General features: G+C 33.1%; 1 protein-coding gene across 1 annotated transcript; it reads left to right on the top strand.

Moving 5' to 3' along the window:
* Positions 1-2,811: 2,811 nt before the first annotated feature.
* LOC125135879 (olfactory receptor 4K1-like) lies at positions 2,812-4,132 on the top strand. Its single transcript, XM_047796370.1, has 2 exons — positions 2,812-2,825; positions 3,205-4,132. The coding sequence occupies exons 1-2, from the start codon at positions 2,812-2,814 to the stop codon at positions 4,130-4,132; spliced, it is 942 nt and encodes a 313-aa protein (XP_047652326.1).
* Positions 4,133-17,580: the final 13,448 nt, after the last annotated feature.

Below are 17,580 nucleotides of genomic sequence, written 5' to 3'. Positions count from 1 at the left end.
CACATCTCTATAACTGTCACAAAAACCTTAAAATGACTGTGTTTGTGAATCTGAACTGAGCAACCTAGAATTTTACCCAAAGGAAAAGCTTGCATGACTTGACTTCTTACCTTGTAAACTTCACTTCTCTCTTTCTATTTGATTGGAATGCTTTGGCTAAAACTCCTGGCTCATAAAAATCAATTTCTGGGTCCAAAAAGTACCACTTATGAATTTCACATTTATTTTTAAATGGAAGAGTTGTTCCATGTGTAGTTTATTTTTATCTTATGTAGAGATCTGCAGTTGCTTGCTTTCCAAACTCAGTGACCAAGGAGAGATTATCCCTAGGGATTCTGATGTCTAAGAGAGGGCACTATTTGTAAACTTGAAGTAGATTCTATAATGAAACATCAAAGAATGCCCTCCTCTTTTTCACAGCAATAACCACCGGGAACATAATTCTAGCTTTGGTTTACTCTACTTTCTTTCTTTTACAGGTGAGCTCTAAAGACCTCTAAAAACTGGAATTAACTATAGGTATATACAGAGAGAAAAGTAAAGAACACTACTTGGCTTCTTTTCAGTACTTAGTTTCTTTTTCATCAGATTTCCATTCATCAGTTTCAATAAATTATAGGTTTATTATAGAAATATTAATTTATTCTAATACTTTATTTTAATCTTATCTTTTTGTCTTTTAAAATATCATGGATTGTTAACCTGCTCAGAAGCATATATTTTCCCACTCAGATTGGCTTCACCTGCATGGAGGTAAAGTTTTATGAGATGATTTTTAATTATAACAGCATGCTAACACAGCTAATATTTATTTTTGACTTTACAGTTTATGAGGCTATTTTAAATGTATGCTATAACAAATAAGGAATCAAAAAGCTCAGAGAATTGTGATGAATTGCATGAGGACATGATTCCTATCTGTTTTGGTCATCATCTCTAGGCCTACAGAATGCTTGGCACATATTATAGTAGGTGCTCAATTAGTTGAAATGAATGAACAAAAACCTTAGCACAGAGAGTAAGTAATGAAGTCATGAATTAAGCCCTGATCTTCTGATCTCAAAGTGTATGCTCTTTTTATGGCATCCTGTGTAAATTTTTACTCTCTGATCACATAACTGTGAATAGGAATATGATTACATCTTAAAATGGAAAAAAAACTTTTATAATGACTTTAGATAAATTCTACCTGTACTTTTAGAAAAAAAGTCAATTCAGTAAAAATAATTGTAGGCAAAATGCAATAATTTAAAACCAGAAAACTTTGGTTTAATGCACCAACACTTAGCAAGCACTTGTAGGCCTTATACACATAGATACAGTACTAATGATATTTTAAAAGGCACAAGAGTCTATGAAATAATACAAACAAGTAATTAGTAATTTTTATATTTTTATATTTTCTCAATATGTGAAAGTCTTGCCTTGAATAAATAATACAGCTCAACTAGATGTCACTGAGGCTGACTACAGATACACAGAAAGTTCTTCTCAGTTTTCTGATATCTGGTCATCAGCTTCCTTTCAAGGGTTCTTTCTGGAAATCACAGGTCATTTCAATTTACACATTTATATAAAATATATAAATTACTTCTCAAATTCTGTACAGTGTACATATGGAAATACTTATTTTGGAAAGCAATTCTATTCTTTCTAGAAAATAAAAAAAGACTAGGCTTACAATATGTCCTCATTTTAAGGCCGAAATTATACCTTCCTAAAATGTCGACTTGTTTAAGCCTATGAGGCAGAATACAGTAAAGCCATGTCAATTCCATAATAAAGTTAAAAGCTAAATTTCCATACATTTAATTTCTACTATAGAAGTCAAAATTATACTGATGTTTTTTAAGAGAATGCTTATTGCATATGATTGTTATTCCTTTTGTCTTATGTAGATCTCCTCAAAGCTTGCTTCTCTTTTCTTTAGTTGTTGCTGAAATATGGTCTGCTTTGTGAGGCTTTTTCTGACTACTTGGTTAGTTCATATTCCTTTGTGCTGCTTTATTTTCTCCACAGCACTTATAACTAACTGACATAACATAAATTTTATTTTAATTCCCTCTTCCAGCCCCAACACCCCCTTAGGATGTAACTATAGAAAGGTGGAACATATTTGTCTTTATTTTTTTTTCCTCTATTCCTTGTCTCCAAGACATGTACTCTGCATGGTGCAGACCAGGCAACCTTATATTGTTTGTTGAATGAATTAATTTTATCAATTATGCTATTCAGTTGACTTTGAAAAAATACTTTTGTGATTGTGATATTAACCTCATTAGGGAAAGAAGAGGTTATAAATTCATCAGCAAAGATAAATAGTAAGATTCAAATTTAATTAGGAAATTTATCATGATAATTAAATCTGCATTCAGAATCATCTGTGAAGAGCAGGTAGCTAGTCAGATTAAAGAGTACTGAAGTCAACTGCTGCAAAAGGGAAATCACATGGAGAAAAGTAAAGAGTGAAAAGAATGTCTGCTTCTGAGGTTCTAGGAAGATACTTTGACTGATAAATTGTATCACTCACTTTTGTGAAATTCATTTTTTTAATATAGTAAAGTGAAGGCAATTTGTCAATCACACTAGTTTAATTTATAACATATTAATGTTTCTCTCATTATTACTGCAGATTATATCAAATGCATGGCCACATTTCACCTATTTCTCTGACGTCATTATCACAGTAACTGGGCTAATTTCCATCTCTTTACACTTCACCTAAACTTCCTCTCCTTTCAAGAAGAATCTTACATAAAAGGCATCAGGCTCCTTTTCTGAATTAGTAATCTGAATGTGTAAGTATGGTACATGGAATTTTTAAAGTGCTTTTGAGATTCAGCACACTTCTTGTATGTTATTCTTGTATGTTAGAATACAGGGTCAAATCGACTTTTCTCTTGCTTCCATATTGCCTTACCTATTAGCTGGCTAAACATACTATCTCTATCTTTCTATCTAGTCAATCCATAAATGCAAAAGAACAATTCTTATAATTATGTAAGTAACTCAAAGGAAAAAGGAGTTCCTAATTATAATGTGAATAATTACTCTCTTATAGCCTCGCTATATTATTTTGATAGTTATTGGAACTGAAGGAGTGACTTGATTTGCAAAACGGTGAAGGGCTTCTCCTTATTCATTTTAATTATTTTTCTTCCCTTTAGATAACTTCAGCAGCCCAGGTTCTGTTAATGGATGGAGCAACAAGTCAGTGGTTACTGAATTCATTTTGTTGGGCCTGTCTAGCTCTCGGGAACTGCAACTCTTCCTTTTCTTAATCTTCTCTGTGTTTTATGGAGCTGCGGTCTTGGGAAACATCCTTATCATCCTCATAGTGATCACAGACTCTCAACTGCACTCCCCAATGTACTTTCTTCTCAGCAATCTCTCCTTCATCGACGTGTGTCAGGCTACCTTTGCCACTCCCAAGATGATTGCAGACTTCCTCAGTGAACATGAGACCATCACCTTCCAGGGATGCATGTCACAAATCTTTTTCTTGCATGTTTTCGGGGGCAGTGAGATGGTGCTTCTTGTTGCCATGGCCTACGACAGATACATTGCGATTTGCAAACCTCTGCATTACATGACTATCATGAGCCGAAAGGTGTGTGCTATTCTGGTGGGGGTTTCTTGGGCCATTGGCATTTTACACTCATCCAGCCATCTAGCATTCACGATTGACCTTCCTTTCTGTGGACCCAACAAGGTGGACAATTTCTTTTGTGACCTTCCCCTCGTGATCAAGCTTGCCTGCTTAGACACCTATGTTTTAGAGATCCTTGTGCTCACAAACAGTGGCCTGCTCTCACTCATCTGTTTTCTCCTTTTGCTCATTTCTTACACTGTCATCCTCGCCACTGTCCACCGCCAGTCCCCTGGTGGGACATCCAAGGCCCTTTCCACTCTCTCTGCCCACATCACTGTTGTGGTTTTGTTCTTTGGCCCATTAATCTTTATCTATATTTGGCCCTTTGAAAGCTTCCCAATTGACAAATTTATCTCTGTGTTTTTTACTGTCTTCACTCCCTTCCTTAACCCTATGATTTACACACTGAGGAATAAAGATGTAAAGGAAGCCATGAAGAAGCTGAGGAAGCAGCATGTGGGTTCCAAGGAAGTCTTTTAGACAACTGTGAAGAAGTAACACAAGTCCTTTCTTCTTGTTTGCAATGTACGTATACAATTGTTCTGACTGTGTTTCTATCACAATTAGTCTTCCATGATTATAGGACTTGAATCTGGTGCTGTTGGTAAATGCAGTGCAGGATCTCATATTATGCCATACATCCTGATATTCTGTGGCTCACCTCATCTTCTCTAAAACAGCAACTACATATATTAAAAGTCCCAAATATTTTTTCTTATATACAGTTAAAAAAATCCTGTGGCATTTTAAAGTTATTTCTATATTAAGGCAGATTAGTTAACACATATAATTTATTGGGGTAACAAAGAAAGAAATTTAGCATTAGAAACAGAATGTGGGAAGTTCCTATTGTGGCTCAGTGGTAAGGAGTCTGACTAATATACATGAGGATGCAGGTTGGATTCCTGGCTCACCCTGGCTAAGGATCTGGCATTGCAGTGCACTATGGTGTAGGTTGTAGATGGCTTGGATCCCACGTTGCTGTGGCTGTGGCATAGAGCTACAGCTGTAGCTCAGATTTGACCCCTAGCTTGGGAACTTCCATATGCCACAGGTGTGGCCCTAACAAAAGTAAAAAAAAAAAAAAAGAAAAAGAAAACAGAATCTGCTTTGACATGATATGCTGAATGAAGACTTCTCTACTTTTATAAATTATAGTTCATAATTGTTTCAGCTAATAACTTGATTCCTATAAACAGCTGCAAGTATTCCACACTCACAAATAAGGCATTAGTGTTTATAAAATTTTTTATTGTATTTATTACATTAAATCTTAATTACTCAAAATACCATAATATCAATGATAGGACTGAGTTTTGCTGCTCTGACTGAAACAAATACCATGTCAGCAATATAACCAAGCCCATAGTTCAAATTACAAGAATACTCCTAATATTTTCTGGGAGAAATGCCATATCACTTTACACACTGTATCACTGATAATAAACCTGCCATTAGTTGAAAATGACTACAGGATATCTGAATAGTTATTGACTTTGTTTAGCTAAGTTTGAGAGTTTATTTCAAGTAGCCACACAAAGCACATATATTAGTAATTAGAAAACGTATCCCCTACATATTTTCTTTAAAACTTTGAGGGAAACTTCAGAAGCATCCCACCAAATCAGGGAATGAATAGGAGAAGGAATGAGCATATGTGATTCAGTTCCTTAACAGTCACAGATCAGTCCCTGCCATCACATATCACTGTGTATTCATGCTGGGAGGAATGTATTCTGTTTGGTTAGCTTTCAATTCAAACTTGTGGTTTTTGTACTGAAGATGTAATTGTGTTTTGCTTTTTCTTAAAATAGATTGTAATTCCCTATGACAACCTTTGTTCTACTTCTTACTATATTGGTCAGTGTATTTAGAGCTTAACATGCAAGAACATGCAGTAAGTGCCATAAAGAGGATATACAGTTCAAAGCATTGATTTCCAGTTAAGTTCTACTGTTGTTTTATACAAAAGTGGTATTTGGAGTCATGGAGTCAGGAGCTAGTAGAAAAGTAGATTGTCCACATCTAAGTCTCAGATTTTTATGAGACATTGTACTTTGTAGCAATCTGTTCTTGTTATCATATTTAATTGTCCACGTGTAAGGTTACTTCATCAGATATCGCTTTAGTAAACTAACATTTACTTAAAACATCCTATATGACTATGATTAAAATGAGCAATGACGAGTATTACAAAAGAGGCAAAAGCCAGAGTTCCATATTCCAGAAAATTTTTCAAACAAACCAATTTAGCTATTAAAAAGTTCATTAACAATTATGCAATAAAGCCAAGTAAAGGATATTTGGATATTATAATGGATGTTATAAACATTGTGATATTGATAATTAAGTGTGGTAATGTTCAGGTTTGTTTAAATCAAAGCATCACAATGTTTTCCAGCAGTTTCAAACTTAATTTATGCAGATATTTTGCACACATAGAGACAATTAAGAAAGATATCTGTTCTCATATAAATGACTGCGTGTTAAGGAAACAGAGAATCAGAGAGGTTTTACATTAAAAAAAAAAAGGACTTACTCTTTATTAGAGTTGCAGAATGGCACAAACAAGAGAGGGCTTTTAGCTGGCCAACCACCAGAAAGTTCCATAACTGACATTAATATAATGAGTTGTCCCAGTTTATGTTTAGGCCCATAGACACACAGACCCATAAACCCAAACTTGTTAATAATTGCAAGAAAATTGGGGGAATTTTTCAAATTACATTGAAAATATAATTGTCATATCAAAGAGTCACAGCATTGTTCTTGGGATAGAAGCCAAGTATCAGTAATGGTTTTGGTGAATTTACATTAAAATTTAAAGTTTGGGTTACATGATTGATACATATAAGATCATTACAGTCTGATAACCTGATAGGGAAACACTCACCTGAACAATGTTGGGAAGGGCACTGTTATAATCTGTGTCAGTGATTTCCCCTCTTATTTATCTATACATTAATGTCTGCATACAATCTTTCTCAAGGTGTAATAATACTCTTACCAGATTAAAGTCAAAATTCATTGGCCCAGAAATCAGCATAACTGAGAACTGAGAAGTGAGATATGTTCTCCTATCCTTTATGTATGCTTATAAAACCTAACTCTTAATGGCAATCTTATTTTATCATTTCTAAAGGCTTATGAGTCCAATAACCTAAGTAGAAATTTTAAGGAAAAGCTATACAAATTGTAAACAAAAAATAGAAAAAATCTATTAGGTATAAAATGTAAATTAAAATACTAGAGAAGTATTTTGTCCTCTAGTAAACTGATAAAGAATCAAACAGTTTTGTGTTTTCTATTTAGTATTTTTGATACTAAAATACTGAATAGAACTGAAAGTTTAGAAATGTGGAAGTTCTATTTGGTCAAAAATTACTGAAAATTTTTTAGAAAGCAATTTGTTGTATTTATCAAAATAAGTCTGCATTCATGACCCAATACATTTATTCCTTGGAGGCTTCTTTCTTGAATAATTTAATCATCCAATTCTGAAGCACAAAATTAAATATGTATATGTTGTACATCATGGACTCCAAAAATTATAGTTTCCTTGAAGAATTGGTTAAAACTAGTCATAAAGAAGAAAAAAAATGTGAATCCTTCTGTGCAAGAATGCCATCTGAAAACAGAGACTAACATTTCTTCCCTTCTCTGGAAGAACTTTCTTCCACCCAGTGGAGCCAGAATAAACTTCACTCCAAAATCTGAAAAGTGTCATATGATAGGGGAACATTTTAAGTGAACTCACTTAACAACAAATCATAAAATTCCTTAAAAAACAGCAATATAAATCCAAGAATATACAAAAGCAACAAGCAAAAAGAATGATCTAATTAAGGTTACTCAGAAATGCAAGACTGGTTTGAAATTTAATTATTAGTCAATATAACTTACTCCATTAAAAAGGTACAAGAAAAGAAACATATGATTTTCTCAAGACACGAAAAAATTTCAATAACAGTTAATAATCATTGCTGGGAAAAAACTTTCATAAACTAAGAGTAGAAAAAATAGTCTAGGACAAAACAGTTAAATAACACTGTTATCTACTCCAGTAAACTGAAATGCTAACCCAGAAGGTGAAAACAATGTTTTTTTTTTTTTTTAAAGCATAAAAATGAAGTAGATGGAGGTGGGATTCATAGCAAATTCAATTCAGATAAACTTCAGATGTAAACTGAGTACTTAGTAAAGAACTCAACCTAAAATATTTAAAAACAAACCCTGAAATAATTCACCTGACCCACTAGTAACTTCTCTGACTGAACAAAGACCACCATTTTTGTAGAAAGAAAAAAAAGTCCTGCACTCAGAACTGTAAAATTTATACTGTCTGCCATTCAATCAAAGATTACTAGATACGTAAAGAAGCACAAAAACATGAATCATAATCAGAAGAATTTTAAATCAATAGAAATAGGTTTAGAAATTACCTAGATGTTGGAATTAGAAGAAAATAACTTTAAAAGTGCTAGTATAAATATGCAAAGGATATAAAGAAAAACATGAACATAACAGTGAGATGTGAAATATGTTTAACATTTTTAGAGAAAAATATAATTATGGACAAATTATTAGTACAGATTATTAATGGCATATTTGGGCAAATCAGACAGTATGAAATAAATGATCAGTAAAATGGAAGGTATAACAAGAGAAAATCTTAAAACAGATGTACAGAGACAAAAAAATACAAAATGAAAAACTGAGAAGAGTTACAGTGATATGTAAGATAATATCAATTAGTCTAACACATATGTAATTGGAGTTTTAGTGGGAAAGAAGAAAAGGGAGGCACTGAAAAACATATTTTAAGAAACAGTGACCAAAATTTTACAAATTTGATGAAAAATTTAATATAAATAGTCAAGAATCCCTACAAATGTCCAGCTAAGAACATCAGAACAGGAATATCACAATCGATACTAGAAATTCGTCTTAAAGGAAAAGTCTTATAGTAGACATAGATGATAGAAAGATTATAAACAGGGGAACTATGGAAAAAATAACTGAAGATTCCTATTAGTGGACAAAAGAATAGAATTGCTGAAGTTCTAAAAGAAAGCAATAAACTATTAACATAATTATTGATGTAGGAAAAACATCCTTCAAAAATGAAGATGAAATAAATAAACTGGTGAGAAAAATTCTTGGTTGGTAGATTTTTACTGCAAAAACAGAAAGTTAAAGTTAAAGGGAATACCTAATCTGAAGGAAAAAACAGATACGAACTTGGTTGAATATAAAAAGAATAAATAGAACTGATAAGGATAAATATGAAGAGACATTAAAATGGTCATTTTTCTAATTTTCAAATTTCTTTAAAATGTAATTTGAATATCATTTTCAGGCAAAACAACATAATGAGTTTCAGATTTAATCTCCTTCTTGAAATAAATAAAAACAAACAAAAGGTACAAAATAAAAACTTCCACATATATCCAGGCAATGAATAAAAATGATTCTTGTGAGAAAGAAAACAAAGACAGTGGGGGCCTATGTTACCCTAACTTTCTGCCTAAAGATATTTTTCCAGGGACATATTAGTGAGGTCAAAGTTTACAAAGCTTCAGTTATGAAATTAAAAAGTTCTGGACTTCTAATGTACATCATGGTGACTTTAGTTAATAATACTGTACTTTACACCTGAAATATGTTAAAGAGTATATCTTATGTTGGTTTTTTGTTTGTTTGCTTTTTGCCTTTTTTTAGGGCTGCACCTGCAGCATATGGAGGTTCCCAGGCTAGGGGTTGAATTGAAGTTGTAGCTGCTGGCCTGTGCCACAGCCACAGCAATGCAGGATCTGAGGAGTGTCTGTGACCTATACCACAGCTCACAGCAACCCACTGAGCAAGGTCAGGGATCAAACCTATGTCCTCACGGATGCTATTCAGATGTGTTAACTGCTGCGCCACAACTGGAACTCCTGTTGAGTGTGCTTATCATAAAAGAATTACATGGAAAGAAACTTTTGGAGTTAATGGATATGTTTATGACATAGATTGTGGGGACAATTTCATGACTGTATAATTACCTTCAGTCATCAAGTTGTGTAAATTAAATTTGTATAGTTTTTGTATGTTAATCATACCTCTAAAATATCTTTAAGATTAAAGCCCCACATCTAACAAAAATTTAAAGCATGTCAGAGTAAATCTGATTATGAAAATTTATTGTTATTGTCTCAAAAATAACATTTTGCCAATATTTTGAATGAAACACTAGATATAAAAAAGAAGTGTTTTATACAATAAGATGTTACAATATAGTTTAATAAGTTGAAAAAAGAGAGCAATTAAAAGATGAGATAAAATAGTGGAAATAGGAAACTAAAAACAATCCAATAGAGAGCAAAAAGAGTGGGAAAAAGAGCAAATATACAGATAAAATAAATAGAAAAAATAGCAAGGTAGTAAATATAGAGCCTTTAAGTAATTACATCATATGTCAATGGTCTAAGGACTCCACTAAAAGATATTGCCAGAATGAATGATGTGCAAGAGCCAGCTTTTTGCTGTCTGCAAGGAATCCATTTTAAATATAAAGACACAGCCTGCTTAAAACAAAAGCATGGAGAAAAGACACACAATGCAAACAGTAATTACAAGGGAACCAAAGAAATTATATCAATATCTGACTCTGAAGACTTGAGAATAAGGAGTATTACCAAAGATAAAAGAGAGATGTGTCATGGTAATAATGAGGTTAATCCATCAAGACATAATAATCCTCATCTCTTTGTACCTGTTTTTTGAGCTTTAAAATACATGAGTCAAACATTTCTTCCTATCAAATTAGATTTCTCAACTGATTTGAAATGATATATATATACACAAATCCTGCACATGAGCATTTATAGAAACTTCATTATTACCAAAAAAAAAAAAAATGGAAGCAACTAAAATGTCCCTCAATAGATAAAGGCAGGGACATACAACAAAATACTATACCATGATAAAAAGAATGAGCTATTACTCCATGCAAAAACATAGATGAATCTTAAATGCATATTTCCAAATTAAAGAAGATAGCTGAAAATGCTACACTGTACATGTACTGTACATAGTGAACATATGATGTTTTGGAAAAAGCAAATCTGTAGATCTAGAAAACACATTAGTGGTTGCTAAGGGTTAAGGAGGGGGAAGTGTTCAACTACAAATGGAAGATTTTATGATAATGAAACTCTATGATACTACAGTCTGAAGTTTTGTGAGAATCGAGAGACTCAGAAATGTTCAAATTCTTGATCTAAATAGTTTTAGAAAAACTTATCCTGAGAAAGCAGTTGGAAAATTTTTAAATTATTTATATATACATTAATTAAGTTTTGGCCTGTGACTGTAGCATGTGGAAGTTCTTGAGCCAGGGATAGAACCTGTACCACAGCAATGACCCGAGCCACTGCAGTGACAGTGCTGGATCCTCACCATCTGTGCCACAAGGAAGTTCCTATATATATAATTTAAAATCAAATTTATCTTCAATTAGGAAAAAAATACTTAAAATTTTCTACAAAGTGGAAATAATTATTAAATTTATAAATTTGAGGGGAATGCAACTATTAGAAAGCAAATTTACAAATTACATGTAACAACCAGGGGAAAGGTTCACGATTCATGTTTAGAGAATATAAGCATCAGAAAAACTATATAAACAGTGTGATCCCATCTATCACAATAAACTTTAGAATTAAACACAGGGATATTAGAGAAGTAGACATCACCCATTATATCTGTGACTTGAGCCTGGATATTTTCTAGGATGATAATGATGATGTTAGCAGAGTTGGTATTTACCATACAGGTAAATGCAGGGAAAATGTATTAATTTTGGTGATATTATATTTGTCACACAGTGGTGTTGTACAGTTTTGAACCTTAGAGATATACACTTAGGTACATTTTGGAAACTTGGAACACATAGGGCTCCTTCTTATAAAGATTTAAAGTTATTATGTATTAAATCATCCAGCAGGAGATCCTAGAGGGAAAATAAATCCCAAATGAGAAATTTTTGGAGATTACCTACATGAAAAGGGTAGTAAAAACAACAGACTTCAACGGTACTGGGAAATATTGGTCAAAGAAACATTTAGGAGTGCTCTAAATACATAAATCTGGGAAGAGATGAACAATCAGCTTAGCTCTAACCATAACTTTAAAATGTTCCAGCCTGTGGAAGATACGTCATGGTAGAGTGGAAGAGCATTAGACAAGAGGTTGTAAGATGGAACTGCAAAGTGTCATCCAAGTACAGCAACTAATTCTTCAAGAGTTCATTCGACTGATCTGATATATAAATTTACTGAATTAGTTGATTTCTAGTGTCCATAACAATATCAGAATTCTATCCTATAATAAGAAACCTCTTTCTTTGTCATTTTACATTCTGCCCTTTCTCCTCAGGAGAGGAGAAAATCAGAGCTTCACTTAGTGGCATTTTTTTTTTCCTAAAATTGTGAATTAAAAAGTTTAAATTTTTGCAAAATTACTTAGAGTCTCTAGAATCTATTCTGCAGGATGCAGTGTTTCTATTATAAAAGATCTCTCTCTTCTCTACCCCAGGATTCTTGCCTTTGAAACCATTCATGTGGCTCTTGCAGGGCTATTAAAATACCAAGATGTTGCACTGCTGTGTAGTATGTAGAGGCAAAAAATGGCTCCTCATCAATTCTTGACACCCAGGGGCCCTGTTCTAAAACTCATCTGAAGCAGAAAGGACTAGCTAACAACCTTAAGTCACCGCTTTTCTTTCTATCATGTTATATTTTCCCCAACAGGACAAAGCATTTCCGTTAGTCCTGCTGCTTTGTCCATTTGTGAATCCTCAAGATGATGCAGTATAATTCTTGTGAGCAAACAAACTCTCTCATGCAATTAGCCCTAATGAAGGTAATTTCTGCTGTCACAAGTCTTCTCTGTGTCTCTATGATCTAGTGACGTCAAGTCACTAATTAGCTTCTAACAATTACAATTGCTTTTCATATATGTACGTGTTGAAGACAATGATACTTCAATGTATAAATGGTGAAGACTGAAGTCTGGAAAGACATGGGTTCATTACATTTGCTCCCATCCAATGGATCCTAAAGAATGTTATTTTTCCCAGTAGGTGCAAATATTAGAAGACTAGGGACTGGAAGAGTGCTATTTTTCTCAGCTTTCTAATTCAGTCAGAGTAGAGAATACAGAGATATATTATTTCACCCTTTTAGTATTTGAATATTCTATGTCCATTTTGTCTATTATTGTCCAAATATCTAACTCTGAGAAGTAATTCATGGCCATAATATTTTTTGCTAAAACCAGGATGGATTCATTCTTTTGATTGAATATATACTTCTATTTTGATAAATTTTAATTATTTTATCATTGAATTAATTTGATTTTTTGAGATTATGTTTTCAAAAGATAGATAATTCTAGAATAGTAAAAATTAGGAGGGAGAGTTCTCTTTTTTGAAAATGTGCACCTTGAAAAGTGTATAATTTGCTCAAAATTGTAAAGTTATTTAGTGAGAGGTCAAATAGGAACACATATTTGCTATAACTCAGGCTAATGCTTCTCTTATAGTCTGTGATGTCTTTGGACATCATCCATTGACTTGGACTTCAGGCTATTTTAAAGCTCATAATTAAGAATTGTTCTTGTTAATTCACGACAAGAAAATACTAATATAATTAACTTGTGAAAATATCTTGCTGAATATATATTCTACTTGTGAAAAACAAAAGTACCTCATATATGATTACTATCTTTTAGAATCCTACTACTATTATGATAAATTTACCCAATGGTAAATTAAATATTGCACAATTTTTTTGCTACGCCCATGGCATGTTGAAGTTCCTAAGGCAGGGATTGAACATGTGCCACAGCAGCGACCTGAGCTGCTGTGGTGACAGCACCAGATCCTTAACCTGCTGTACCACAAAAGAACTTCTCAATATTGCACAAAATATTTGATTCAGGTATTTATTTGTCGATCATATATTTCTGAGAAGAAGGAAAAAAAACTGTCTACACTTTGAATCAAAGGAAAGTACAATTAAGGGAAGAAAATGCCTACACAGTCCCTAAACATGGTTTTGATAAAATGATGCAATATTATTGATACCTCGATATTTTTACAGGCCCCAAATCATATAATAATTGCTATCACTGGTGATAGTTCCTAAAATATTTTTGGTAATTAAAATATATATATATATATATATATATAACATTTTTATAGATTAAATTGAGATTAAGTTCTCTATGGGCTTCCCCTGTTTAAATCCCTAAAGAATTTCATCCATTCTCTGGACCGCTCAGATGAGGTTAAGTTGAAAGAAAGCATTTTCCTAGAATATATGGGTAAATATTCTATACATACAGCTTCAATGAGGCCTAGGAAATGATTACCTTCATGTTATCCTCAGTGATATTTAATTGATTTTAATTTCTAGAGGTCTTCGAAAGTCATTCATAATCATCCAGTTTACTGCTATTGAAAACAGAAGCAAGACGGCTAGTTATGATAAATTTTTTTGCAAGACTGTGAGATTAGAGATTCTGTTTTAGCATTTCTTTTTTATCTACTCCTTTGCCTCTTTTAGATTCCTGACTGCTTGGGCTCCTCCAGCTACTTAAGATCTGCATTGGGACAGAGCATCCAGCCCTATATCACCTCTTTGAAGACAATCCACTCTGGCACAGATACACTGAATTTCTTTCTTTCTTATTTAAAAGTAAACTTTACAATTCATCTCTTCAGAGCCAGGCCTGTTTTCTTAGGAGATGTAGAAGTAACAACTAAATTTTTCCCAACCGTTAATGACTATAGATTATATCTCTACACTTTCCCTTTCATCTTAGGTAAGTAAAGTATTTTGTCAGTATCCTTCTGTAGACAACACACAAGCATTTGTCTCCACAGAGACTGTTATATCTCTGAACTGGATTTAGAGGGAGAAGGTAAAGGCAGTGGAAATGTTGGGAAGCTTATGAAAGATATGTCTTTGAACTGGAAGTGTTTGGTGGCCTCTGTAAATTACACTCTTAATTCTCTCACTGCATCTACCTGTCATAATTTCTGAGATAAAAGTACTGGGGGAAGATTTATTGATAGAATTTCAAATAGGAGGGAACTGTGGGTCACCAGGTACAATCCTATATGCATGCATTGAATATTATAAGAAATGAAAAATTTATCTTTACATGAAAACATTTACTAATTAGAAACTCATTCTTGCATGAGTCAGATAACACTATCCTTGGCCAGTAAAATAATTGGGAAATAACTGCTTATTCTGATCTGAAACAATATGTTATTAAGCACATTTAATTGATAGTCATCGCAATTAAAGCTGTCATCTACATGATTGTTTAAGAACTATTTTGAGTATCACTTTGAGAGTAATATCATCTTCAACATTTGATATTTGAGGATAATGAACCCTGAAAGGCTACCTACTCAGTGTTATACAGCTGCCCGAGGGCAACTGTGATTTAACATAAATTTTTTATGATAATAAATTTTATATTTTCACTACAATAAGTAGTTTTACCTGAGATAAAAAGACAGCACATTTAGTCTAAAAAGAAATATGCTAGGGAATGAAGGGAAATGAGAATTCATCAACTTCTCTAAATGAACAAGGGATTATGAATATTAATAAATGATCTTTGGGGAGGCAAATTATAAACCTAAATGCTCTATCACCAGTTCATAGCACAGTGACCTGGGAAAAGCAGACACTTACATACTTTTAGAATAAATGAAATAAAAATGAATGCACATGTATTAGAAGTAAAGGATTTATATTTAAAGTAATTTAAGTTTCTGTTGCTCACCACGATGATGTCTGTACTAAGGAACTCAGCTCCTTGACTGAATTGATTTGACTGTGTTTTGCTCCCTGAAAGCAGTGTCCTTTTTTTTTTTCCCCCTGGGCACCGCAGGGAGCAATGGCAATGGAAGAATTAAAGTTTTCAGAACACTCATTGGGCAGATGATTCTTATGATCATTGTCTCACATAATACAGTTCATTCTAAAAATGCCACAAAGTCTTCTCTGCTCACAAATGCCTCCTGCTGCCCCTTTCTGTTCTAGCACCAAAAGGTGTTCTTGGGAAACCTGTGCTTAAGGATTCCTGTGCTTAAAGCTTTGCTTTTTCTGATAGGGCACATATGAACCCCTACAATCTGATTTTGTTAGATATTAATTCCTTCCCTGTAGTTAGGGATTCAATGAAATATTTATATCAAGGGGTCTAAGAGTAAGGGTGTTTCTCAGGGAGGAAAGGCTAACGTGGGCTCCCGGAGTTAACTTGCTAACCAGAGTTTCCTGAGAAATCATGAGAAGGGGAGAACAGTACTGAAAAGAATGCAATGGTCCTTCAAATACAAACTCATCTTGGTGTATGATTTTACCTGCAGCCTACTCTGACTTCAAACTCCAATTGTTATGTCTTCTGAAAATCCTGGAGTCACTTTTTTGATATAATATCTGATAATATGTGAATTAATTCTTTGGTAGCTTTTCTAGAGAATTGGAGATTTGAAATATAAGGGTGAGTCCCTGAAATTGGTTCATAGGAGTTAAAAGTATTCATCACACGCTCTGTTTTTTACGTGTAAACTTTCCAGTGAAACTCAAAGAGATGCTAAGCAATTTTAAATTATTATCCAGGAAGATAATGAAATAAAAAATAGTGGATGAGTAGAGAGTGAGTAAAATAAAACACACTCTCTCCCAAGATCTGACTTAGATGTGAGATTCTTCAAAATAAGATCCTTCACTACCTTTCATTACACAAATTTTCTAGTTCTAGATAGCTTACAAAAGTAAAAATAGCATAAAAGAGATAAAGTTCTGAGAAAACAGAATGTAAGATGACTGAATAGAAAAGACATTTTTCCTCTGGTACAAATTCCTTACTATGGGTAACCTTGTGTAATATAACTATACTTTTTAAAGTCCCTCAAATCAAATAAAATATCAATCATAATTCAATAATATGTTCACATTACTAACACCAATGGCTGAGTTTAAAGACGCTTCATATCTTCAGGAATAATTGAAATGAACTAATGCACTAGATTCCTTTGCATAATGGAACTCCATGAAGAGCTGAATCATAGCTCTAGGAAGACTTCCAACTTTGGACCTTTAAGTTTTGCTATGGTTTTGTATTTTAGTTGATGTAATTTGTAACTCAATAGAGAAAGAATAAGGTCTATTTACTCAAGCAATGATTTCTCCTATGGGCTCTCTCACATAACATAATGCTATCTCTTTCTTCCCTGTTTTAACTCTTATAAATATATGACATACACATGAAAGTACACGGAGCAGAAATACACACATAGATATTTTCACAAAGTGAACACACCTAGGTAACTATCAACCACATCAAAACACAGAACATTAACAGCGCTTAAGAAGTCCCTTCCTGTCCCTATTTCTCTTCAAGGATAACCACTATTGGAGCTTTTTCAACCCTATAAAATAGTTTCACATATATTTAAACAGGTTTGTACAGTATACACCACTTTGTGTCTAATTATTTTGGTCAGCATTAAATTTGTGAAATCATCTTCTTTTGTTTTAGCAGTTCAAAAAGAATTTATACCATTTATTGATTTAAATTTTGGCTCTGTAAATTCTTAGACTGGATTTCTACTGTGCCAAAGAAAAAAATTCAGATATTCAATTTCATTTTTAAAATTTGTGACAATCCTTGAATTCATGTAATTGGATATGCCAGTTGGTTGACTATCTCCTTGAAAATTCTCTCCTTTATCCTTCTTTGCAGTCTATATGATTTGTGATGGTGTATGAAAACTTAGACACAAATGTAAATAGATATTAGAATCCTTAGGGTATTAAGTGGAATTAGGAAATCAAACTCATTCTCAGTTCATTGATATC

Source organism: Phacochoerus africanus, chromosome 9, assembly GCF_016906955.1.
Source record: "Phacochoerus africanus isolate WHEZ1 chromosome 9, ROS_Pafr_v1, whole genome shotgun sequence".
Lineage (NCBI taxonomy): Eukaryota > Metazoa > Chordata > Mammalia > Artiodactyla > Suidae > Phacochoerus > Phacochoerus africanus.
The sequence above is the reverse complement of the archived record's forward strand: the minus strand, read 5'-3'. Positions and strand labels throughout refer to the sequence as shown.